The 27963-nt window shown below is 38.5% G+C and overlaps 1 protein-coding gene across 25 annotated transcripts in view; it reads left to right on the forward strand.

Moving 5' to 3' along the window:
* Nucleotides 1–27963, forward strand: part of SYNE1 (spectrin repeat containing nuclear envelope protein 1) — a 486694-nt gene that overhangs the window by 113450 nt on the left and 345281 nt on the right. For 18 of the 25 annotated variants that reach the window (XR_014844515.1, XR_014844516.1, XR_014844517.1 and 15 more), the window contains exons 5-11: nucleotides 5680–5763; nucleotides 12352–12372; nucleotides 12816–12908; nucleotides 13816–13994; nucleotides 19107–19303; nucleotides 22708–22817; nucleotides 26519–26569. Coding sequence is in view for 21 of the 25 variants with exons in the window: in XM_085023506.1 (XP_084879632.1) it covers nucleotides 5680–5763; nucleotides 12352–12372; nucleotides 12816–12908; nucleotides 13816–13994; nucleotides 19107–19303; nucleotides 22708–22817; nucleotides 26519–26569 (735 nt within the window). In the remaining 4 variants the exon portion in view is untranslated. The remainder of the gene's footprint in view (nucleotides 1–5679; nucleotides 5764–12351; nucleotides 12373–12815; nucleotides 12909–13815; nucleotides 13995–19106; nucleotides 19304–22707; nucleotides 22818–26518; nucleotides 26570–27963) is intronic. The other 7 variants (XM_085023521.1, XM_085023513.1, XM_085023577.1 and 4 more) reach the window with 3 other exon arrangements.

Raw genomic sequence — 27963 nt, forward strand, 5'->3', positions numbered from 1 at the left:
CTAGAAGGACAGTTTCTGATTTCACCTTTATTGTTTATTTATATCGAGCCCTTCGAGATTCTGAATGCCATAAAATGAAATTACTCTGCAATTATAAATAAACCATGGCAATGGTTCTTTGCATTTTGTACACGTGGGCATTTTGGTTCAGGGCCACATTTAAGATGAAAAGCGTCGCTTAAATGGGAGGGAGTTCCCCTTGCTGTACAGTGGGAAAATAAAAAAAAAAAAAAAGAAAAAAAAAAATAAATGGGAGGGAGTGTCCTTGGCATTTTAGTAGCGCTTTCAAAGGGAGACTGTGAACAAGCGCGTTTCCCTCGGGAAATTACCGCTACTCAGGAAATCTGTAATTATCTCACACGTAGAACTCCACTCAGAACCCTCTGCTTCACATCATGGCTCATGGAGCCCAGGACTCCGGCTCTGACCATGGTTATCTGAGAAATGCGGGTATTCACTCTCCAAATATTCACTATCCCCTTTCTCGCCAGCATCTCAAAGTAAGGGAGGGATCGCAATATCATAATTTCTTTTAATAATTTATTGTGGCTCTCTTATCTATAATTTTAGGATACTAGGTAATTTTTAAATTTTTAAATAATTATTCTTGGATTTCCTTATATCCTTTGACTTTTCTTTCTTGGCTACCCCTTGGTATATGGGGTTCCTGGGCCAGGGATCAGATCCAAGCCACAGTTGCAACCTAAGCTGCAGCTGCTCCAACACCAAATCCTTAACCCACCGTGTCTGGCCCAGGGATCAAACCTGCCTCCTCGAGCTCCTAAGATGTCGCTAATCCCATTGCACCACAGCGGGAAGTCCTGTCCTTTGATTATTATTTGTAGAACAGTTACTCTTCAAGTGGATCAGTGATTATGTATCTTTAATCGCACATAAAGATAAGAACATTAAATTAGTTTTATACTTAGGGTTTTTGTTAAGAATGTGAAGAATTGCTGGGAGTTCCCGTCATGGCTCAGTGGTTAGCGAATCCATCTAGGAACCATGGGGTTTTGGATTTGATCCCTGCCCTTGCTCAGTCGGTTGGGGATCCAGCATTGCCGTGAGCTGTGGTGTGGGTTGCAGATGCGGCTTAGATCCCATGTTGCTGTGGCTTCAGTGTAGGCCGATGGCTACAGCTCTGTTTGGACCCCTGGCCTGGGAACCTCCATGTGCCGCAGAAGCAGCCCTAGAAATGGCAAAAAGACAAAAAAAAAAAAAAGTGAAGAATTGCTGTTGAAAAATCAAAAGTAATAGAAGCACTATGGATAGAGCTTAAGGGACTGCAGAACAATTTGTTTCTTAATCTATTGTGTGAACCTTCTGTGTAGTCTTTTTAAAGACTTCTTAACACTCTGCATTCAAGAGGAGCCTCAAATCTACTTAAAAATGTATGACGGGCCCTTCTAGGAAATCGGCACCATCAAAGGCCCCAAGGCCCCTGTGTGTTCATCCGATGACTTTGTTAGACATCAGTTATGTGTTTAGAGTAGAATTCAGGTCTGCAGCTGGGTTTGGCATAATCTATTGACTCATCTATGCAGCTACCATACATCTGGGGTCTCTATTATGGATAAGGCACCACGACCTTTTGCCCTCTATGGAAAACAAAGACGAGTGAGCTCTGGTTGGTACCCTCAAAGCTCTTGTAGCCTGGTAGGGACAATCCTTGTATTAGGTGGGACTGCCCAGTTGTGCTAAAATTGGATGCATTTATGAGATGGAATAGGGCAGTAGATGTTGATACCTTGCTCTTTTAGCCAAGATATAGCCAAAGACAAAAAGCAGAGAAAAAGTATTTGCTGTACCAAATATCAGGTCTTGCCATGAAGCTTTATCACTCAAGACAGTGTGGTATTGGGCTGGGTGTGTTGGCTAATGCAGTAGACTGACTGCAGAAATAGACCAAGGCATGAATGGACAGTTAGTTTATGTCAGAGGTGGATGTCAGATCTGGGGAGGAAAAGGAAGGATGGTTCCATGAATGGAACAGAAAAAAGTTCATCCCCATAGAATCTTTATTTCATGGCCTCAACAGAAATCAAATATACATGGTTAAAGGCCCTAATGGCAAAACACTTTAAACCCTTAGCAGAAAATACAGGTGAATATCTCTGAGACATTGGGATAGAAAAAAAAAAAAAATCAGGCAAAAAATATTTATTGTAAAAGATCACTACAGTGACTGTATTTTTTTAATAGCTTCACCCTCTGCATATGGAAGCTCCTGGGCCAAGGATTGAATCTGAGCCAAAGCTTCAACCTACATGGCAGCTCCGGCAACACCAGATCCTTTAACCCATTGTGCCCTGGGCTGGAGATCAAACCTGCACTTCCGCAGTGACCGGAGCCGCTGTAGTAGGTTCTTAACCCACAGTGCCCCACGGGAATTCCTAGAATTCAGAACATTTTTTAATCAAAAAACTTTTTAAAAAAAATGACAGGCGTTCCCTTCGTGGCTTAGTGGTTAATGAACCCGACTAGTATCCATGAGGATGTGGGTTCAATTCCTGGCCTCACTCAGTGGGGTAAGGATGCTGCCTTGCTGTGGCTGTGGTGTAGGCCAGCAGCTACAGCTCCAATTCAGTCCCTAGCCTGGGAACCTCCACATGCTGCGGGTGCATCCCTATAAAGTGAAAAAAAAAAAAAAGACAAAGGAAGTTAAAAATTGGTCAAGGATATTCACAATACATGCTATAAAAGGATTAAGAAGGATTATATCAAGAGTTAATAAGGTATATATTCAAAACAAGAAGAGAACAAACAACGCAAAGGGAGAGCTGGGCAAAAGATGTGAGAAGGCATTTTATTTTATTTATTTATTTTTTTGTCTTTTTTTTTGTTGTTGTTGTTGTTGCTATTTCTTGGGCCGCTCCTGCGGCATATGGAGGTTCCCAGGCTAGGGGTCTAATCAGAGCTGTAGCCACTGGCCTCCGCCAGAGCCACAGCAACGCAGGATCCGAGCCGCGTCTGCAACCTACACCACAGCTCACGGCAATGCCGGATCGTTAACCCACTGAGCAAGGCCGGGGATCGAACCCGCAACCTCATGGTTCCTAGTCGGATTTGTTAACCACTGCGCCATGACGGGAACTCCAGAAGGCATTTTATAAAAGAAACAGACTTGAACAGAGGATGAGTTGGTCACATCATTGCTGAGCAGAGAAATAGGAATGAAGACCACCAAGAAAGGCCATGTTCCTTACATTCAGTTGAAACCAATTTAAAAAAAATATGTGTTAAAATCAAGTTGAAGAGAACATGCATCCACAGAATTATTCTTTCTTTCTTTCTTTTTTTTTAGGGTCGCACCCTCGGCATATGGAGGTTCCCAGGCTAGGGGTCAAATGGGAGATACAGCTGCCGGCCTACACCACAGCGACAGCAACACAGGATCTGAGCCACATCCGTGACCTACACCACAGCTCACGGTGACGCCAGATTCTTAACCCACTGATGAAGGCCAGGGATCGAACCTACAACTTCATGGTTCCTGGTTGGATTCATTTCTACTGCGCCACGATGGGAACTCCACACAGGATTATTCTTGCACTGCTGATAAGAATGAGTAGTACAAACACTTTGGGACAGTTTGGGCTGACATTAGAAGCCCAGAAGTCACATTCTCTCTGACTCAGCCATTCTACTGTTAGGTATGCACGTAAAGGTATCCCTAACAGAGGGATTCTTGTACCAAAGGTGGGATGTACAGGAATGGTCTGTTAGCACAGGACATGTAGAAACAACCAGCAGGAGTTCCCGTCGTGGCGCAGTGGTTAACGAATCCGACTAGGAACCATGAGGTTGCGGGTTCGGTCCCTGCCCTTGCTCAGTGGGTTAACGATCCGGCGTTGCCGTGAGCTGTGGTGCAGGTTGCAGACGCGGCTCAGATCCCGAGTTGCTGTGGCTGTGGCGTAGGCCAGTGGCTACAGCTCCAATTCAACCCCTAGCCTGGGAACCTCCATATGCCGCGGGAGCGGCCCCAGAAATAGCAACAACAACAACAACAACAGACAAAAAGACAAAAAAAAAAAAAAAAAGAAACAACCAGCAGATAACCCAGAGTAACATCAGAAGGAGAGTAGGTAAGTGGCACAATATATGACCACCAAAGATGAATGAAATACAGTGGCAGGCAACAGTGTTGGTGAATCTTAGCAATATAATATTACGTGGAAAAGTAAGGATCAAAAGAGTGATGGAGTGATCCTCTTTACATAAAGTTGAAAACAAAAATGCGTATTCTTTTTAAGAATAAACAAAATGACTGACTGTACATAAAAAGGAAAAACATTGGACTGGATTCAGTGTGACGGTTGCCGTGATATAAAAAGGCAGGAGGATGGAATGAATGGTGATGCTGTTGAGGGACTTGGCTTCCGGGCTCAATTCCTGGGTCCTGGCTTTACAGGTGCCTTGGTCCTTTTTACATCCTAAAAGCTAATTAATTAAAAGTAACTAAGTGAGTGGGCCATGCATGGACCAATGATGCGACTGCATCATATATAACAGAGGTTCCCAAGTAAAGAATAAACACAAATTTTGAAAGTACATTTTCAACTTAAATATCTGTTTTAAATCACATCCTAAAAAATATTATCTGATGCACTATTAATTGGAAATGAAGAGATACTTGGTTTTGAGCTCAATGGAAGATTGCTTAGCGTTCCGATGTCACCGAGAAGAGACCAGTCTAACAGCTGTGCAACCGCAGAGAAATTATTTAACCTGTCATCATCTTAGATCCTGTAACTGTGAAGGAGGGTAATGTCATCTCCTTCATTGAAATTATTTTGTGTTTTAAAATGAACAATGTGTCACATAGAAAGCACTTATATTTTATTGTATTTATTACATTCTTCATTGATGTGTTACATTTTGCTAACTCAAACACAAGGAACTTAGTATCCTTGTACCAAAACCTGCCATTGTGCAGAGAATGTTTTCATTCTCACAATCCTGCTTTTTAACCCTGACTCATAGGCTCCATGCATTTTGTTCAGAGAAGTGTTACTAATAGTGTCGGTAGCTTTCATGTTAGTGTGGCTCAAAACATAGGGAGTGACCAAGAGTCCTTTTTTTAAGACTTTATTTGTTTATTTATTTATTTATTGGAGCATTTTTAGGTTTACGACAAAACTGAGAGGAAAAGAGAGAGATTTCTGATGTATCTCCTGCCTCCAACACAGGCACCAGAGCGCTTTTCATATAAAAGCTTCCTACTTTACAGGAATAACAGTCTTAACAGACAAAAAAAATACAGAGATTTTGTGGACTTCTACTCTTAGGCATACAGAAACCTCAAGGGTGTGTGCGTTAATGACCTGAGAATGAATGTATGTATTGAGTAAATTATATACCTTCCAAGTGCTTTGGGGATAATGTTCCTGCATGTGTCTGACAACCTTTATAGAAATTGAGTCATGTTGGTTGTTCTTGAACATTCTTCAAGTATATTTTGAACCCCCTTAAACTGATTTTATAACTGCCTTTTTTTTTCTTTTTGGCCCCCCCCACACCCACGGCATGTGGAAGTTCTCCGGTCAGGGATTGAACCTGCGCCCCAGCAGTGACAGTGCCAGATCCTTAACCTGCCTTGCCACAGGGGAACTCCAGATTTTATAACTATCTTGTTCATGTTGGCATTTTGATTTACTCCTGTCCTTCCCCCTTTTATAGCCGTGTGAACAAGGACGCCGTATGAAGCGAATCCATGCCGTGGCGAACATTGGCACAGCACTCAAGTTTCTCGAAGGAAGGAAGGTAAGAGAGAAACAAAAATGAAACCCTTCAAGAAGAAGGCATACCTAATGTCTTCCATGTTGGCTGTGGGCTAAAAACACTGCATGTAATCTGTACAACCTAGGTGTGCAGCAGTACTGGACAATAATTTTAGACTCAGAGAAAAGTGTCAAAAAAGGACACAGAACTTTCATGTCTGTATTTCCACCAGGTTCCTTTCATATGAAGAATTTGTATATGTAGTGTATGTATGTATGTAACATAGTACAACTGTCAGATGAGGAAATTAAAATTAGAATGATGCTGTCAAGTAAAGCGTAGAAATTAGTCTGATTTCATCAGTCTCCTCCAATGTCTTATTTCTATTTCAGGATCCAATCCAATAGTACACCTTGCATTTAATTGTTGTTGCTTCTTTGTCTTCTCCGTTCCTTGACCTTATCTTGCCTTGTCTTTCATGATCTTGATGATTACTGCTAGTCAGTAATTTTTCATAATGTCTCTCAGTTTAGTTTGTATGATATTTTCTCAGGATTAGATTGAGGTTATATACTTTTGGCAGTAATTCCAAGGAAGTGATGTATTCTTGTGAGTGCATCATACTAATGGATGTGGGATTCCAATGTGTCTTATTTCTGGTAACGTTAACCTCAACCACTTGACGGAGTGATTTGTTGAGGTTTTTATAGCAAAGCTACTACTTTTCCATTTATAACTGAGAAATAATATAGAGGAGGTAACTGGGATTATGCTAATCCTCTGCTTCTTTTTGCTCACTGATTTTCGTGTCCTTTGCCTTCAATAATTATTTCTGTGCTATTTGCCTAAGGATCTTGTGTTTCCTTCATTTCTTATATATGCATTAATTGAAATTGTTCTCTAAGAAAAGATGTCCTTTCTCCTCCATTTGTTTGTATATTCAATTGCATATTTATTTCATTTTGGACTCATGCATATTTACATAATTCTGTAGGTGTCATCCGACTGCTATGACTGTTATAAAGATGATGATGATTTGTTGCTCAGATTGTTCTAGCTTCAGCTGTTAAGAGTTCCTTCAGGACAGCTCCCGTACTCTCCTGACATGGCCCTGTTCTTTTTCAAGTGTGTACTTATTTTCTGGAGCAATAGGTTTTCCAGGTTTATCTTCTATTTTCCCTGCTTTAGTCCTAGAACCAACCACTTCTCTAAGGAGGCTTTGTTCTTTTCATTAGTGAATGACATTTAGAAACAAAGGTTTTGGTGCTAGATGTGTTCATTGTTAGTGAGGTTTCATTGCTCCTTGGCCCTCCCAACAGACAGATCTAGAAATATGTATGTTTACTAACCTGCGTATACACATCTCCCCCTCTCTCTCTTTGTGTGTGTGTGTGTGTTTGTGTGTGTAGCTTCTTCTATAAACCTTTACTTCAAACTGATACTTGTGATTTCAATCCAATACCACAAGGTCCATTTCAGCCTTCTGTGCTTATATCTTTCTATAGTCTCACTGAGCCAGTGAGAAACCTGGCTTCCATCTACCGTACATTCTCTTATTTTTCATCCCTAGTATATATGCATAAGGCAGTTTCAGAATTGCTAACCCATGCCTTTGCAGTAGCCAGTCAGGAGACTGTGGTCCAAATTCATTGAGGTTATTTCTGTTCTCTCACCCCTTTCAGTGTGACTATGTGATTCATTTGCGATAGAGTTGTATTCCACTTCAGGTGACCCCACATACATCCTAGTTGACTTACTTTTTATGTTAGAGACCGAGTCATTACCATGATTCTAGGAGCAAAGGTTATACTTAGACAAGTGGCATTCCCTCTTCTTTCTTACTTCTCCATCTCATTTCCCTTCCTTTCACTCTTTTCATCACCTCTAAGTAACCAATCTCTCCAGTTTCTGATTTATCCTTCCTGTATTTCTTTTGCAGGAATGAGCAGGTATATTTGATATACCACCTTCTTTCTTACATGAAGGTAGCATCCTAGAGATACACCAATGGCACTTGATCTTTTTCATTTAACCGAATATCCTGGATCCATATCTTGTAATAATCTATAATGGAAAAGAATCTCTCTCTACATGTATGTGTATGTGTCTATAATTACTTTTCTGTGCACATGGAACTAACACAGCATTGTAAATCAATGATACTTCAATAAACATATTTTTGAAATTTAAATTAAAAAACCAGTATGCCCTGGAAATCACTCAAATCAGTTCACAGAGAGCTTCCTCATTCATTTTCACAGCTGCATAGTATTCCATTGCCTGGATGTGCCAGAGTTTATTTAACTACTCTCTAATAAATGAGCATTTAGGTTTTTTCTAGTATTTTTCAAACAGAAACAATGAAGCTGTTAATGACTGTGCACAAGTTCTCTCATATTATTTGAAGTGCATTTTCTGGGTGAATTTTTAGAGGTGTGATTGCCTGTTGAAAACATAAGTGTGTTTTTGTTTTGTTGGATATTGAAATATTTCCCCACAAAAGGGTTGCACTAGTCCTTTAGATTTAGCCTTTTCTAATTTGTGGAAATTTAGGAAGTCTGTGTTTGGCAATACCAAAACCAGCTTTATAAACAGATATCCAGATACTTCTGGAAAATAGAATGATTCAATTATTTACTTCTCAGTAACGTTTATTTGAGTTTCCGGACAAAATCCAAAGCATTTCCCTTCTGTCCTCACAAATCTCTAACTTGTCTTAATGCAGAAAAAATCTACCTGAAATATAGTTTTGGGCTACTCTTTCTTGCATTCTTTACTCCATTGGCTCACAAAATAATTGGCAGGGGAGTGGAATGAGTTTTCGAAGATTCTTCGGTGCCCTCTCTCTTTTTATCTATCTATCTATCTATCTATCTATCTATCTATCTATCTATCTATCTATTTGTTTGTTTATTTATTTATTTATCTTTTTAGGGACACTCCTGCAGCATATGGAGGTTCCCAAGCTAGGGGTTGAATCGAAGCTGCAGCTGCCAGTCTACACCACAGCCACAGCAATGATGGATCTGAGCCTCATCTGTGACCTACACCACAGCTCACAGTAATGCCAGATCCTTAACGCACTGAGCTAGGCCAGGGATTGAACCTGAATCCTCATGTTTAGTTTCCTTACCGCTGAGCCACAGCGGGAAGTCCTCTTACTATTTATTTTTGTTCTTTATAATTTAAGAACTTATGTCTCAAATGCATGTTCAAGAAATTGCCTTTAACCTTTGTATTTACTTTGTCCTCCATTTAGATCTTTCTTTCAATAATAGAAAATGAGTTCAGTTCTTGGATTCTAGCTTGACTTGATGAATATCAAGGCATTTTCAAGTTTTACTGAAGAAGATGCTACCATTGCGTTTATTTTCCACTTGTTTACAGGGCTACTGAAGCAAAGTACACATTAGTATTTGCTAAGAATTGTAGAAGTGTGACTCCACTGAACAGATTCATCACCACTTTCCACAAGTTTCTTTCTCCGTGAGGTGTCAGGTGGATCATTCTAAATAGTGATACCAGGAGCTGACCACTGACTATCTTTCCTAAAACACCAGGACATACATTTATTTATTTATTTGTTCGTTTGTTTATTTATTTATTTATTTTTAGGGCTGCAGGTGCAGCATATGGAAGTTCCCAGGCCGGGGGTTGAATTGGAGCTACAGCTGCCAGCCCAAACCACAGCCATGGCAATGCCAGATCCAAGCTGCGTCTGCGACCTCCACTATAGCTCAGCGCAACCCTGGATCCTTAACCCACTGAGCAGGGCCAGGGATTAAACCCACATCCTCATGGATATTAGTTGTGTTTGTTACCGGATGAGCCACAACAGGAACTCCACATTTTGATTCCTATGAGGTCCAAATGGGTGTCTAAAAGATGAAGCGGGGTAGAGGCTAATTGTGGTAGCAGAACTGAGCAGCTCTGTGCCCTGTCTTGAAGAAGGAAGCAAATACTCAATTCCAGCTAGAATTCCCTCTGTGAAACATACATACAGTCAGTGAGCCCAGGTTTAACAGTTGAACAGGAAACGCCTGTAGTCTGCATTTTTATTGAAATTGTATTATTTATTCAACTTATTTGAATTATTTATTAAGGACTGCTGGTATTTGGCTACCTATACTCCTGTTTAGAATGATTCTCCTGACACCTCATTAGAGAAAGTAACAAATATACCTCATGGTGCATCTGTTCATTAGATTTTCTAGTGTATCAAGAAAAGCTAGTAAGCTGGGCTTTTATGAAAATTTTTCCAAAATAATTTGAACGTTTTTTGAAACATCCATGGAGATTGTATTAGTGGGCTAGGGCTGCCGTACCAGGACCCCATGGCCTGGGTGGCTTAAACAACAGAGATTTATTTTCTCACTGTTCTGGAGGCTGGAGGACCAAGATCAAGGTGCAAGGTGTCAGTCAGCATGGTTGATTTCTTCCCTTCTCCCAGGCTGGCAGACAGTGGCTTTGTCACTGTACCCTCACATGGCCTTTCTCCTGTGTGGGTATAGGGGGGGAGGGAACAGAGAGAGAGAAAGAGGGGGGGAGTGTTTGCCAGTGTTTCTTCCTCTTTTTATAAGGAAGCCAGCCCTACTGGATTAGGGCTCACATGTTTAACCCTAATTGTCTCCCTAAAGGCTCTGTCTCCAATGTGGTCACCTTGGAAGTTAGGGCCTCAACATGTAAATTTGTGGGATAACGCTGTCCATCAAGGCTTCTGGCTGACAAAATCAAACTTCTCCAGATAACATGGAGCAAGCACAGTTCTCAAATACTGACATGCCTCAGAATCAGCAAAACCTAGAGGTTTATTTAAAACAGATTCTTGGGCTATCTTCTTTATTTTCTGGTTCAGAAAGCCTGAGTTGAGGTCCACTGATGTGATTCCATCCTTTCTGATTTCTGGAATTCTTCAGTCTCTTTGGATGTGTCTCTGCGGCCTATCCCACTCTCTTAGGCTATTAAAAGCTTATTGTACATTTAATGGGACTTTACAGGGAAGTGGAGATAAAACAAACAAAAAGCCCATGCTCCCATAACCCATCATGGAACACAGTTTTAAGGACCTGGCGTTGCTGCAGCTGTAGCATAGCTCACAGCTGCACCTCGAATTTGGTCCCTGGCCCAGGAACTTTCATATGCTATGGGTGTGTGGCCATAAAATTTTTTAAAAAGACAGAGAGACAAAAAAATTTGAAAAAAAATTTTTTCTTCACAAGTTAAGCAAAAGATCTTTAAGTTCTACAATAAGCTGAGTATCTAAACTTCATAGTACAATAGGAGCTGGACTGAGGTAGGAAATTTAACTTACCTGCATTTTAAAAAAGAATGGTATGTAAAGAAAGAACAAATTTGTCCTCTGTGAAATGCATTAATCTTGTGGTTGTTAGCACGTATTATAAATGTGAGGCCTGCGGATGCTAAAATGGCTGTGGAGAACCTTCTGTAGAACTTATAAAGCAGAGCAATCAGAATGATTATAGAGATTGCAATAGGTTCCATCATAAAAGATTAAAGACATGTGATGCTCTTTATTTTCCTCCAGCAAGCGTTATATGCCTCACACCATGCTGGCTTTAAAAGAAGTAGACACATAAGCTTGTAATCTGTGCAAGTTCTTAATTTATTTGTCTGTTTCTGAACCTGATAAATGAACTTGAGGAGTGAGAGAAAATCCCATGGGTATACCTCACATCACTTACAGTGACTTTGGTGCTCGCTTGTCTTTTACTCCTCTGTTGTGTAGCCAGTAAATTTAATCTAATTACGTGAGTGAAGTATTTGTAGGATGATTTTGCTTCTGAGAATTTTTATTTATTTTTTTTTAATTTTTTTTTTTTTGTCTTTTGTCTTTTGTTGTTGTTGTTGTTGCTATTTCTTGGGCCGCTCCCGCGGCATATGGAGGTTCCCAGGCTAGGGGTTGAATCGGAGCTGTAGCCACCGGCCTACGCCAGAGCCACAGCAACGCAGGATCCGAGCCGCGTCTGCAACCTACACCACAGCTCACGGCAACGCCGGATCGTTAACCCACTGAGCAAGGGCAGGGACCGAACCTGCAACCTCATGGTTCCTAGTCCGATTTGTTAACCACTGCGCCACGACGGGAACTCCGCTTCTGAGAATTTTTAAAAAGTAAACCATTGACAGACTCCTGAACTGTGCTGTTAATAGCACACCTTCGTAAATCTTCTCTGAGAATTCTTGAGCTAGGACACTGAGGCCTTTATTTTTTTTTTCTAATTTGTTCAGGGTTATGAAGAGGGGGACAAGCAGTTATTCACTGTCTTCTATAGAGACTGACAGAACTAGACCTACCATAGAAGTCCATTTTCCTGGGACTTAGGAAGCAACATTTCTCATGGTTGAGAAGGCATTGAAATGAATAATTGGGGACAATGGTAGACAGATTAATCCTGAATGCTTTATATCTGTCAGTGCCCCAAAGTCGGGAACTGTACCCCAACAGACTCCTTCTACCTATGTCCTGGCCTTCCTTTGTCTTTAAAATATATTTCACAAATCATGTTCTAAGTGTACCACCTACATCTTTACTCCCTTTGAACAAAGAACGTGGATTGGAAAGCTTATTTATGTATATGTATCATCTTCTCCCTTTGTTTTTCATGTCAGTCCATGTACAGAGGATCACCGGTTAGTACAAACTTCAGAACTTTTAACTCCTGACTTTTATAGGTAAAAGAGCATATAAGTTTCGTGCTATTTGGTAACAAAGTTCAAAGTAAGTGCATCTTCTTAAACTACTCACAGTTTCTTTTATGTTCTGGACAACCCCTGAATGTAAAGAGTAACCATTTTGTTGGTAATTCCTTGCATGATGTCATATTTTTTCAACATTAAGCAAGTTTTTGAAATTTCTTCTGTAGTTGTTTTTCTCATGTGCTCCTAATGAATGCCCCTGAAATGTCCACTGAAACCGTGTGCTTGTTTGTTTTGATGGCTCATCCCACTCTTGTGCATCGCTGCACAAGCATGACCAAATTGTATTGATGGCTAACAAAGTACTACTTATTGCACGATTAAATGGCCTGTAAGCTTCTAGTCCATCACTAGCACAATTTTTCTCTTTTAAACAGATAAAATTAGTCAACATTAACTCCACTGATATAGCAGATGGCCGACCCTCCATAGTTCTTGGATTGATGTGGACTATAATTCTATATTTCCAGGTATGGTATTATAATCCCCTTTGCCATTGGTATAATGACACGGACGGGGGTAGCGGTGGACTTTGTAATGTTTGAAGCATGCCGTCATCTTCCATACCTCTGGGGCTGATGCACAAGTCAGCAGAGATGTGTCCTCCACATGCATGTTGGTTTTTGTTAGCAGGAAAATGCCCTCTTCCGCTCTGCTAAGGTGTTATATATGGAGTTCTCCAAAGAACTCTGGCCTAAGTACCCAATCTGAAAAGTAGGCAGGGCACAATGGAGCTGAAATATTGCTGTAGAAAGAGTTTAGGTATTTTTTTCTTCGTCCTCTGGAAGGGAGCAGTTCTCTGCTCCTATTTGACATTAAGCAGAGAAATTAACCTGCTCTTCTATCCAAGATTATTCTTCTAGCCATTAGGTTGGCTTTGAAAGAAATAGACTTGTTTTTTTTAAAGCAGTTTTAGGTTCACAGCAAACTTGAGCAAGTACAGAGGTTTCCCATGTACGCCCTGTACCCACACATGCATGGCCTCCCCCTGTACCAACAGCCCCCACCAGGTAGGTACATTTGTTATTTGTTAGGATTAATAAACCTTTATTGACACATCACTCTCATTTCAAGGCTTGTCATTCACATCAGGGCTCACTTTGGGTGTGCACATTCTAGGAGTTTAGGTAACCATTAGATTTTATTTTATTTATGCATGCATGTGTTATGCAAGTTCTAATTACGGTGCAAAAGGTACCATTTTAGATGCAGTAGGAAATGCAAAAAGAAGTAGGGCACCAGTCATGCCTTTTAAGAGCTTACCTTGTCAGAGAAGGGGTAAGAGCAATCATTTTGAGTTGGAAAAGGAAGAGTCTCTTTGAGGAGAGAAGAACAAGGATAATGCTGACTTTCTGCCAACTGTTACCGCGCACGCAGATTGAGGAGTTGACCAGCAACCTGCCGCAGCTGCAGTCTCTGTCCAGCAGCACGTCCTCCGTGGACAGCATGGTCAGCTCTGAGACTGCCAGCCCCCCGAGTAAACGGAAGGTGGCCACCAAGATCCAAGGAAACGCCAAGAGGACTTTGTTAAAGTGGGTTCAGTGCACAACCTCCAAGTAAGTATAAGCAGGGATTTGTTTACATGAGAAACCCTTGAGTAATTTGAGTTATCAATTTATGACTGAACGCACATCCCAGGGATCACAAAATTTGTGGAGACATTTGAATGAATGGCTTTGCTGCTGGTCTGGTTTCGCTCTTCCCTTTAATTCAAGTGAAAACCAAAATCACCCTTGATACGCTAGGAAAATGCTGTAATGAAACCCATGCCTTCTTCACGCATGTGACTGGCCCTGATTAAGCTGTTTAATCCCTGCACTTTGATTAGGAGCATGAAGCCTAATTTTATTGAGGTCATTGTTTGGATTTTCTGCTGCTATTAAATAATTTTTGCACAAGTAAATTAGAGGTTTAGATGTGATTATCTCTTTATAAGACTATTCTATTTAACAATCGTGTGAACTAAGGTTCACATTAATACTTATATTTGTATTTATGTCCTGAAATTTTCTAGCAGTTTTATTTTTCAGTGTTTCCTTTTGTCTCTTCTTTTATATGGAATATAGACTCTTTCGTGAACTTCCACTTTATGTGCTGAAAATTTCCTTCTAAGCATAATAAATTTATATACATATGTGTGATAATACTGAATATAAAAGATACTCTCAAAAAGAACCCTTCCATAACAATTTCAGTAGAGTTTTCAGTCGATTATACCAATATTTTATGGTCAGATATAGTCAGTAATAAGATCTGTTCACAGAGGAATTTGGCTTTTGTAAGATTTTCCTAAATGACATGTAAAATTAACTCCTTTCTATTTTGTTCTGCATGCCGAAATCTAATCTGAATCTAATTCTCGCCTTCTGGAAAATAGTTGTAAACAAGTACTTATCATTATAAAACACCAAGCACTAAATATAGGGAGTTCTATCTTTAAAGAGTTTAAACAGCAAAAATAAAGAGAGGAAAAAATAAACATAGGGAAGATGTAATTAGTGTTACTAATTTATATAGTTTTGCTTAACTTTTAAAGTGGGTTGGTGGTTTTCTAATGTAGGGTATAGTTTTATGATTCAAGTTGCAATCAAAAATATTTCTGAAGGCAAAGCTTTGGGTCTCTTGAGACTCTATAGTAGAGATGTAATTAAAAAAAGTCCTTCCCACTTTGCGGGCGTGCTGTTTGCATTCCATCTACTGTGGACATTATTAGCCTTTTTATTTGCAGCTTTACCAGGGAGGGAGAAGAAATTTGCTAAGTGGGAGGGGACCGGAGACCATGTATATCATGATGCTGTTGCAATAAAAACATTGCAGTAAAGTCCATGTGATATTCTGTTGTCTGCTGCTCCACACAGCATTTAATTAACCAAAAAGAAGTAAATTTTCATGCAATATCATAGTAGCTTAAAGTAAAATCAAATTCAACGCTGTTGGAGTTTTCCCGCGTTAAGTTTTGTTCACACACGGGGTGCTGTGTTTCAGAGACACGCAGGAGTCTGTGGATAATGAAGTCATTCCTGCAACTTGTATGTTCGAAACACTGGTGAAAGTTATGTTTGCCTTTTGCCTGTATAAATATCCAGATTGATGGACCCACGGATACTCTGCCTAGGAGCACATCAGTGAGATCTGATTACTTTACAGCTGCCTCAATTGTAGACGTTTAAGGAGATGCCTGCTCTCTGCCATGAATGTTCTGGAATGAACACATGATTCCATTGTCCTGCCACATCGTTGATAATTTTTCTGAGTTACTTTTTGCACTCCCCCAGTATTCATTTTTCAAGCAGTTTCTTATCCGACATGGATAAAAGGCTTTAGAATCTGTACCCGTTTCAGTACATAGCATGTTTGTATAATTATCCTTTGGGATACTGTAGTCTGAAAGTTTATCCCTCTCACAAGACTGAAGACAGTGAGAAAGGACAAAACATCCAGTAAAACACCAAGTTATCAGAGTGTACTCCTTATTTTCATATAAAATTTTGAAATATTTCAGAAGTAAAGGAAAAAGCAGTTTCAGTAACACAAGATAGTTAAGCCCCCCCCCCCGCTCTTTTTTTAACCAATTTCATCTATTAATCAGTACTCTCAGAAATGAAACCGTGTCTGACATTTGCATACCTTATTTTCACATGTCTTAGAACAGTTGTATTTTAGGACAAAAATCAAAAGATAACCAAACGAATGAAGATGTACGTATCCAGATCCATTCAAAATAACTTGCTATAAATATGCGTTAAAAAGTCAGACGTGGCTATCGAGTGGATATACTTCTTTCGGTGATGGATCTACATTTCTTGACGTTAGTATCACTTTAAGTGAGGTATCTAAATTTTCTTTGATTTTGTGTCTAAGATTCTTAAATGACCGTCTTGGACCAAAGTGAAAACTTTTTAGGAATATCACCTACTAGTTTGATCTAATACAAAATGTTATAGGGGTGTACGTGTGAGTTCAACACATATGGAGGAAGAGCAGGTACCAAGCCATTTTTAACTATTCCAGCATGGTGACTATTTAGGGAAACATTTTATATGTGTCTTTTTGTAAATGTCTAAAACATCAGAACATATCTAATACGTGACGCATATTTATCAGCTAACTGTTCACTTATTTACACCCACTTCAATTTGTTAAAAAATAATTTTTTTTTTTTTTTTTGTTGTTGTTGTTGTTGTTGCTATTTCTTGGGCCGCTCCCGCGGCATATGGAGGTTCCCAGGCTAGGGGTTGAATCGGAGCTGTAGCCACCGGCCTACGCCAGAGCCACAGCAACGCGGGATCCGAGCCGCGTCTGCAACCTACACCACAGCTCACGGCAACGCCTGATCCTTAACCCACTGAGCAAGGGCAGGGACCGAACCCGCAACCTCATGGTTCCTAGTTGGATTCGTTAACCACTGCGCCACGACGGAAACTCCTAAAAAATAATTTGAGGCAGCTTAAAGAGACTGTGAATACAGAAACATTTTAAAATGGGGAACTGTGGGCAAAGGGAAAGTGTAGGTAGAAAAGGAAGGTGAAGCCAGAGGCAAATGTACAAATAGATAGATAATAAGAGATAACTTCTTACCCTGAATGTGTATTTGCCAATGTGTCAGGTATGGGCTGAAAAAATTATATCTGTATGACCAGAGGTAGAGCTCTAAAAGAACTAAGAGAGCGATGCAAGATTATAATTACTGCAATCTTACAATATTGTCTTCGAAATATTTATTTGTGAAGCAAGTGATTAAATCCAATGATGCTCTAAAAGCACAGTATATTTTATACAGACTAAATGTACATTGATAAGACAGGAATTAAAGTGAACCTTAACGTTTGCAGAGATAGGAGTTCCCATTGTGGCTCAGCAGGTTGAGACATAGTCTCCACAAGGATGTGAGTTTGATCCCTGGCCTTGCTCAGTGGGTTAAGGATCCAGTGTTGCCACAAACTGTGGTATAGGCCGGCAGCTGCAGCTCTGATTCAACCCCTAGCCGGGGAAGTTCCATATGCCTCAGATGGCCTAGTAAACAGAAAAAAAGAAAAGACTTGCAGAGATAAAATGTGAAAGCATTTACCACCTTCTATAAATCGGTATATCAGTCAGATATATTGTATCTTATAGTTCATGGGAATTTTGAGACTATAGTATGAAAAAAAGAGTTAAGTGATGTTATTTCTGCTTTATTTAGAAGCAACTGCAATGAGACTAATATTCTGAAAGAAACGACAAGCGTATTTATCCACTGAATGTCGTCTAATTCATTGATTGCCTTTAAAGGCTTTACATGCAATCAAAAGATGCTGCTCAAAAATATCTTCGCAACTCTCCTTTTGAAACAGCCGTTATAGTTGCTAGGTGCCATGTAGAAAGAAATTATTTATTGTGAGCTTGTCTCACTTCTGTTTTCAGCAACTGAAATATTACTGCCAACTTGGATCCCTTCGTAATTATCATAACTGGCTTTGAATTAAATCCACTGTTATGGAACAGACGTTTGCCACCAGGGCATTGCCTTCAAGGCAGTTCCGAAGAAAGAATTTTAAAAAAGAATTTGATAAACAATTCAATTGGAGGGGTAAATTCATCTTGTCTGGACTTTTGGAGAGTGCCGCCTGCTTTAGAGAGATGATCACACCCATTTACGTTTTGTTCAATCTAATGCCTCTGATATAATTCAGCCACATTATGGTCTGTTATGATATGTGCATGTGTATCACAGGCTGCTTGTGATTATCATTAAAAATGTAAGATCCCTGGCCTTGCTCAGTGGGTTAAGGATCCAGCGTTGCTGTGAGCTGTGGTGTAGGTTGCAGACGCAGCTCGGATCCCGCGTTGCTGTGGCTCTGGCGTAGGCCAGTGGCTACAGCTCCTATCCGACCCCTAGCCTGGGAACCTCCATATGCCGCGGGAGCGACCCAAGAAATGGCAAAAAGACAAAATAAAATAAATAAATAAATAAATAAATAAATAAATAAATAAATAAAATAAATAAATAAATAAAAATAAATTAAAATAAAATAAATAAATAAAAAATGTTAGAGACTTCAAAAATTACACAATGGTGAATTATTATGTTGGTGTTTTTAAAATTTTTTCTCTTTTTTTCATTTTGCCAGATACTTTTTTCTTCCAATTTGTTTCCTTTTAAAATGTGCTTTATTATTATTATTATTATTATTATTATTATTATTATTATTATTTTGGGCCACACCTGTGGCATATGGAAGTTCCCAGGCTAGGGGTTGAATTGGAGCTGCAGCTGCTGGTCTACGCCACAGCCACAGCAACACAGGATCGGAGCCACGTCTACGACCTACACCAGAGCTCACTGCAAGGTGGGATCCTTAATTTGCTGAGCGAGGCCAGGGGTGGAACCTGCATCCTCATGGTTACTGGTCGGATTCATAACCTGGTGAGCCACAATGGGAACTCCCTAAAAGTGTGCTTTAAATTGAATCTCTTAATTATTGAAAACTCGAATATAGAAAACCCTGAAGTATGAAACCAGAATTTCTACATCTTAACTGGTTACCCACTGAAAATTTTTATTTTGCTTCTTTTTTCTCCAAACCAGTTACCTGCTATAGCTAACTGCACATCATTCTTTGCTGGATTGAGTCTGAGGAAGTGCATGTTACCTGTTCAGCAGTTGACATTATTATTATTTTTTAAAGGCAGATGGGGATAGAAATAAAAGACTTTGGACGCAGTTGGAGAAGCGGAGTTGCCTTTCATTCGGTCATCCATGCCATTCGACCGGAACTAGTGGACTTGGAGAAGGTGAAAGGAAGGTCTAACCGAGAAAACCTGGAGGAGGCGTTCACTATTGCTGAAACAGAGCTGGGAATCCCAAGACTCCTGGATCCAGAAGGCACGTGGAGCGATTGTTGGCTCTTGTAGACCTCAACTCAGTAGGGTTATATGTTTTTTGGTTGTTTTGTTTTGTTTTGTTTTTTCAGCCATGCTTGCAGCATGTGAACGTAGTTCCCAGGCCTGGGATGGAACCCAAGCCACAGCAGTGACCCGAGCCAAAACAGTGACAGACCTGCTGAGCCACAAGGGAGCTCTGGGTTATATGTCTTAAATCCAGAAATTACAGATGGCTTCCAAGAGGCCAGCCAACTTTAGAAAACTGGGGAAAAAACTCTGTCTTCCTATACCAATTTTTTTTTTGGAAAAAATATTTACCACTGTGCAAGGGAGCAAAATACAGTACTATTGCTCTTAACAGCACTTTGATGTGGGTGGTACCAGCAGGTGAGCTGTGCTTACTTGGTATACTTAAGGATGGAAGGAAGGTTTTAGAAGTGTGTGTACTGGGGGGAGGAGGAGTGCCACAGAATCTAGAAGAATTAAAAAATCAATAATCTCAGGGGGAGGGAGTAGGAGGGACTGGGAATTTGGGGTTAATAAAGGCAAACAATAGCCTTTGGAATCGATAAGAAATGGGATCCTGCTGTGTAGGTAGCACTGGGAACCATGTCTGGTCACTTGTGATGGAGCATGATAAAAATGTGAGAAAAAAGAATGTATATATGTATGTGTGACTGGGTCACCTTGCTGTGCCACAGAAAACTGACAGAACAATGTGAATCAGCTATAAAGGAAAAAATAAAAATTATTATTAAAGAAACTTAGTCATCTCAGAGCATACCTTTTAAATTATTAAATAACATTTATAGAAATATGATTGTAAATTATATTTTAATTGTATAAATATTTTATATAACTTTATAAATATTGAATAAATATAATAAAACAAATTAGAAATTATTTATACAATTAAATTTTATAAATAATTATTTACTTATTTTTTAGTCATTAGAAACAGAAATATTGATAGCCACCGAGGGTTTGAGTGTCAGTCGGGCAAAAACCACAACATGACTGACCTAATATTTTTCATTGGAATTGCTTGGCACCTTTTTGGTAAGGCAGTGAATTTTAAGACTTTCTGAAAAATGGAGTCAACTCTTTTGCGCCTTCAAAAGACAAATCCGAGGCCCTTAATAAATGTTAATAAATTAAGTTGTTTTGTTAAATAGAAGAAAAGGGTCAAAGTGAAATTTCCAAATGTCCCAAATGATTTCTTTCTTTTTTTTTTTTTTTTTTTTGTCCTTTTGCCATTTCTTCGGCCACTCCTGTGGCATATGGAGGTTCCCAGGCTAGGGGTCTAATCGGAGCTGTAGCCACCAGCCTACGCCAGAGCCACAGCAACGCAGGACCCGAGCCGTGTCTGTGACCTACACCACAGCTCATGGCAACGCCGGATCCTTAACCCACTGAGCAAGGGCAGGGACCGAACCCGCAAACTCATGGTTCCTAGTCGGATTCGCTAACCACTGCGCCACGACGGGAACTCCCCAAATGATTTCTTTTTTAAATGTTTTCAATTGATGATTTTTTATTTTATGTTATGGTCGATTTACAGTGTTGTGTTAGTTTCTGCTACACAACAAAGTGATTCGATTACACATATATACATGTTCTTTTTCGGATTCTTTTCCATTATAGATTATTGCAAACTATGGACTCTGGTCCTCTGTGCTATTCAGTAGGTCCTTGTTAGTTATCTATTTTATATGTAATAGTAGTGTCTATATGTTAATCCCAAACTCCTAATTTATCCCTCTCCCCTACTGTTCCACTTTGGTAACCACAAGTTTGTTTTCTATATCTGTGAGTCTATTTCTGTTTTATGAATAAGTTCCTTTGTATCATTTTTTAGATTCCACATACAAGTGATATTTGGCTTCACTTAGTATGATTATTTGTAGGTCCATCTATTGCTGCAAATGGCATTATTTCATTCTTTTTTATGGTGGAGTAGTATTCTGTTATATTCCACATCTTCTCGATCCATTCACCAGATAATTTCTCATTTGGCTTGGTAATTATGGATATTTCCATTCGTGGGTGCAGAAATGTAAATACGATGAAAATAAGTTATTCCTAAAGATGAGATTTCAGAATGGACATTTCTAGCTCTGAAACAGTGTCTGTCAGGTTGGCTTCCTCTGAGAGCCAGCATGGAGATCCCTTGCCATTTCAGGAGCCTGCTGAGGCCCCAAAGGTTCACCAGGGCAGCCAAGGGCTTTCCACCTTGTTTCTGCACAAAAAAGCCAGTGGAATCCTGTATACTCCTCAGCTCAAAGGAAAAGGCACACAAATATCCCAGCCCTCAACTTCAGAGAATGAATCAGACCTGAAATTTTTCCTAGAGTAGGATAGGAGGAAGGTATGGTTGGTTCTTTCATATTTGCTGGACCAGAGCATCTTAATATTTTTTTTTTTTTTTGATGATCAGAAACTGAGTTTATCCCAATACAAGACTATCCCAAATGTAAAGTGGTTATTTTCCTAATGAGAAACCACCACCCCCCACACACAAAAAACATTTTTTTAAGCTAACTTGAATGTATAAACTTCTAGGAATACAGATTACACAGGCCAATATCTCTTAGAGTGGGTGAAGATTTAAAAATATATATTATGCCAAGTCATGAATTAAATGTTGTTTTGCTTTCCACTTTCACACTTCAGGGAAGTTTTCCTCTTCATACACATCTTCCATATCAGTGATCTTACTATTTCTCAAATCCCCTTTGAGTCATTTCATGAATTCCAGAATACCTTATCTTTGTTTCTTTTTAAATCTTTTGAGTTGTACCACTTTTTAAAACCTACATTGATAGTCCCTAGAAAATGCATAAGCATTTTTTTACTACCCACCTACCCCAACTCTGAGATATACATTTCATTTGTATTTTATTAACTAGACAGAATGTAGAATAACCTTATGTAGCTCAAATTCCTGATGAATTTTGAGATTATTTATTTATTTCTTTATTTTTAGGGTCACACCTTCGGCCTGTGGAGGTTCCGAAGCTAGGGGTGGAATCGGAGCTGCAGCTGCCAGCCTACGCCAACAGCAACGCCAGATCCTTAACCCACTGAGGGAGGCCAGGGATCAAAGCCGAGTCCTCACGGACACTAGTCGGATTCGTTTCCGCTGTGCCAAGATGGAAACTCACTGTTGAGTTTATTTAAATGAAAGATGTATTACTTTCCTAAAAGCTCTTGGTTACAATGTGTCATCTTTCTGAGTCATAACATTTCCATCATGTGTCTTCCAGAGTAAGCTGATTTCCCTCTTCTCGCCCCTAAATAGTACTCTCTTTTTCTTCTGCATTTATGGAAGTGTCTTTTGGTACCTTAGTGAGACTTTGACATGATGCTAATTAATTGATTCACATTTGGGTTTGGTTTTTCCAGATGTTGATGTGGATAAGCCAGATGAGAAGTCTATTATGACCTATGTAGCCCAGTTTCTCAAACAGTATCCTGACATCCACAGTACAGGTGCTGATGCACAAGAGAACGATGTAAGTATTTGCTTTTCTTTGAGCATCACTAAAGCTGCCAATGATAATGACTCAGATTTTTAGTCATGCTGTTTTCAAAAAATTGAACTGGAATGCATTTTAATATGAGGGCAGTTGAATAAAGACTAGAGGAAAATTGGAGAGGAGATTAGAAGAAAAGATTTCTCTGATATATCAAAGAAAGCATTATTAAAAATAAATGCTGAACATGTAATAGTGATGAATTAAAATTGAGGAAAGATAGGAGTGTTGGGACACATTATTTTGGCAATTTTAAGATTGAACTAATTTTATATCCATCATATCATTTGTGCATTTGGATCCTGAGTTCCCTTATTCTGCTCAATCTGATGAAATCAAATTTTAACTTTTAGATTTATTCCATAAGTTGCTACTTATTGCAAACATGTGGAAGTAAGGCAAACTTCTACAAGTTCTGATTATTCACTGTGTTTAGATTTTTCAGTCTCTCAATAGTTTAAATAACATTCACATTTTTCATACTGCTCAAATAACAGGTTTGTTGTTATAAATAAAGAAAAACAAAAATTGGGAAACAAGGAAAAGAAAATTATCTGTGTTTGATCTTCTGCAGAGAACCTATCCTAAAAAAACTAATATATTACATATTCCATGAATATGTAGACACATAAAATATTTCAACACAAAATAGAATCATAGTATACATGCAATTTTATAATTTCCTCTTTTCTGTTAACATTACAGAAAAAAAAAAAACCCTTTTTATACCATTCTCTCTAGGACGTTGTATAGATGTAGAATAATTTATTCACTCTTAATTGTTGGAAATTTCTGATTTTTTGCTATTTTAAAAAATACTTCTGGATTTCCCACTGTAGCACAGTGGTCTAAGAATCCAACTGCAGAGGCTCCAGGGCTGTGGAGGCATAGGTTCAATCCCTAGCCCAGTGCAGTGGGTTATAGGATCCAGCATTGCTGTAGCTATAGCATCGATTGTAGCTGCAGCTCATATTCAATCCCTGGCCTGGGAATTTCCATATGCCATGGGTGTAGCCAACGAAAATAAATAAATATTTTACAAAATACTTCTAATTTTTAATTAGATGTTGTAATTCTTAGAAGAGAGATTTCTAGACTAAAGGACATACAGATTTTTAATGCTTTTTGAATTTTTTTTTCAAGTCTTTCTGTAGAAAGAGGTCCTATTTTGTTCTCCAGCCAGCACACCTATTTTCCCATAACAATGGATATTACCATTTTCCTATTTCTTTAAAGTACTCTAGTATTGCTTTGTTTTTGTTTTGTTTTGTTGTTGTTGTTTCAGAGTTGGGGAGAGAGATTAAGAGAGATGGATTTACTACCAAATTTAAAATTATTTATTAGGCAAAATGACATCAGAGACAGTAATTAATGCAATTTTCGGACATGTTGAGAACTCTTTCTTTGTCTTCACTGTTCAGGTCTCAACTGAAGTTTTCAGAGCAGTTTCAGATTATAATGAAAAGAAACAAGAAAAACAAAAAAAGTTTACTACGTGTCTTAGAAACAGATCTAAGGAAGGACGAGGTCAGGGGAGCATAAGCCAAAGTTTTCAAATAGGAAAAGGTTCTGCACTAATGGAAATCTGTGTCTTCATAAAATAATTAAGCAAAACGACGGTAACAGTAACTGCTGTTTTCTAGGTCAGTCGCTTGGAAGAAATTAATCTGGCATTTGATAGACCCATGTTAGTTTTTTTTTTTTTTTTTAACTGTGGTTTCAAGAAAGCCTTTTTATTGTTCCTTGCCAGATTTGGGCACAAATGTTGATCACTAGAGTCACTTATTCAATAGTTAGCAAAGTAATACTCCCTAAGAACCACCATTGAAGGCAAAGACTCTGTGCTAATTCCAACATGGATTAAGGCGTGTGCTTGGCATTCATTTGTTTTTTCCTGGGTTTTAAGAATGTGATGGGGCATGGATGTTACCCTGTGTGAATAAGAAACTCTTGAAGAAGGTATGTTAGGCTTACCCCATACAGCTTAGAGAAAACCAGCTTTCCGTCTGGATTGCCATATCCAAAGGTCGTATGTTATCCAATTGGATTTATTTCTGAGATGATTCTTGAGCTTGTACTATTTTAATTTCTCTGACATTAATCATTTCTCCCAACAAGTAAACACTGGCTAGTGAGGGCTGAGAAAAGATAGTTTCGTTAATGCTCATGAGGATTTGATGCAAAAATCCTCAGTGCTCTGAAACACACTCCTGCTTTAATCTTGTTAATTACTTTACTAAAGAGCTTTCTTATGAAGAAATTAGTTTCATTCTCTGGAAGATAAATTCTGAGTTTTCTTTTAAAAAAATCTCTCTGTCCCTTTCCTAAAAGGAGGGTGCATATAATTTCTTCAGGATTATTTTGAAAATTAATTTTGAAGAAAATGTATTATAAGCTTTGCTTTTTTTTTTTAATGGGCATTTGTAATAGGCTATGAGTATCTAAAATATTTTTAATAGAAAAAAAGAATTTTTTAATGTAAGGCTTATGTTTGTTTAATGGCCATTTAATTGTCTAATTAACCTTTAAAATTTTATGACTATACATATTAGGGCCATTGATGCCATCACTTCAAAATCCTCATTATTTGTTTATTCAGGTCTTAGTAAATAGGTCTTTTTTTTTTACAGTAAATAAGTCTTTTAATTCATTTTTTAAAACATTGACATCGACATATCCATCAGACTTTCATTTTTTGAGTTTTTATATATCCCTTTTATGAGTTTTTTATCTCCCTTTTATAAGTTTATTCAAATTAGAAGTTTTACAGATACTATTTTAAATCTGATTTTCTTATTGGACATAGACATTGCTCTGCCATTCTTACTTCAACCAATAAGACCAATAAACTTTTTGCCTAGAGGTATTCCTTGGATAATTAGCAGTCAATTGTAAATAAATAAAATAGGCTGTTGGCTCATCTCCCTCATCTGTTAAACTTTCAGTTATTTATTCACTCATTCCTTCCTTCATTGCAGCAAGTATTACTGACTGCTTTTAGAATCATAGCAAGTCTTAAATTGTATAAGAATACAGAGATATATGACTTTATTTATAGAGAAAAAATATGAATCTATATACCTTTTCTTTACATGGTTCCCTTTTAAAAATGTTTACTATTTAGAGGCATATGTAAATATTATGTATATATGTATATACATATTATACACATATTGCCATATATGACTATTACAGATTGAAACAAAATCATTAAATGGCAAAATACTACATTGCTTCATTTGCTATTTATTTTTTTGCCTTTTTTACAGCTGAATATGAGGCATATGGAAGTTCCCTGGCCCGGAGTCGAATTGGAGCTGCAGCGGCCAGGCTACACCACAGCCACAGCAACTCCAGATCCTACCCGCATATATGACCTATACCACAGCTCACGGCAACGCCAGATCCTTAATCCAATGAGCAAAGCCAGGGTTTGAACCCACATCCTCATGGGTACTAGTCAGGTTCGTTACTGCTGAGCCACAAGGGGAACTCCTACATTGCCTTACTTGATTCAAACATTTTGATAAAAGCGAAAACATCTTAAAATAATTATTCCCTTAAAAAAATGATTGTCTATTTATTTATAGGCAGATGCCTCTCCATTGTTTCTTGTTTCCTATATAATTTTTGTCCATGATTTATATTATTTTCTACATATTATCTTTTCATATTGTTAGGAAATATTTCCAGGTGTCTCATCTTTTGCAAATTCTATCCAAATTCTTAAGGTAAGATTTAAGTAATCTTGAATCAGTGGCCTCTTTCAGGCATTCTGCATTCTGAAGCTTATTTATCATTCTTTTGCATGTATTTGCTTGTATAGACACATTTATTTTAATACTTTAATTCTATTTCTTTTTTCCTTTCTAATAGAACAAATAACATACCTATTATTACACATTAGTTACAGTCTAAGCCACTCCCATGGGCTTTCCTACTAATCTTTAATTATAAGAATGCATTAATTTCTTTTTAATAACACTTAATAACATTAATAAAAGGCAAAATTAAAATTATTATGATTTCTTTATATGTGACATGGAAAATAAACATATTTAGTTTTATGTTTAAAATATTAAGCAGGGAACAATTAATTGGAAAAGGTAAGTGTTCAGTTTGTTTGTAATCCTGAGTTCCATGGTATCTCCTCTGTGCAATATTGAGTCACACGGTTTAGTGAAGTTCCTGAGCTGTGGTAAGTGCTCAAAAAATGTTCATGGAGTTAATGATTAAGAATTTTTTTCCAGCTATTACTTTTGGAGTGGATAAGCAATGAGATCCTGCTGTATAGCACAGGGAACTATATCCAGCTGCTTGTGATAGAACATGATGGAGGATAATGTGAAAAAAAAAAAAAAAACAAGTGTATATATGTGACTATGTCACTTTGCTGTACAGCAGAAATTGGCAGGTCATTGTAAATCACTATAAGAAAATTTAAAAAAAAAAAAGAATTTTTTCCCAGAGTTCCCATTGTGGCTCAGCAAGTTAAGAACCTGACATCGTGTCCATGAGGATGCAGGTTTGATCCCTGGCCTCACTGAGTGGGTTAAGGAGCTGGTGTTGCTGCAAGCTGTGGCATAGGTTGCGTTGCAGATGCAGCTTGGATCTGGCGTTTCTGGCCATGGCATGGGCCTGCAGCTGCCGCTCTGATTCAACCCCTAGCCTGGGAACCTCCATATGCCGCAGATGCAGCCATAAAAAGAAAGAAAGAAATAATTTCCCCCCATATCCAAGTTCCCCTGAGTTTAAGTTTTTCCATCTTTCTTTGTTCCATCTAGGCCTGAAGTTAAGGATCTATCAACACAACTGACTTTATGTCAACACTGAAATAAAAATAATTAGAAGTAATTTCATATCAAATGTTGAATTTTTATCTCATGATTCATGAAGTGTGGGTTTATATATAAATGTTCTAAAAAAAACCCTATGTGTATGTTTGAGTGGGTAGGGAGAGAGAGAGAGAAAGTAAATAGTGAGAATGCTGACAGTTTTGCTGCTTAGAGTTGGGATGGTCCTTAAAGGCAAATAGTGACCTATGTCTGACCACATGTGAAAATTACCAATTGAGGAAAAGCCACTAGGTTCTGGGAATCTCAATGGTATTTTGTACTTCATTTCC

This window comes from Sus scrofa, chromosome 1 (genome assembly GCF_054392235.1).
Source record: "Sus scrofa isolate SSC_HxYL_T2T_F1_AM1 chromosome 1, Sscrofa_HxYL_maternal_Yorkshire_Landrace_v2.0, whole genome shotgun sequence".
In the NCBI taxonomy this organism is placed as follows: domain Eukaryota; kingdom Metazoa; phylum Chordata; class Mammalia; order Artiodactyla; family Suidae; genus Sus; species Sus scrofa.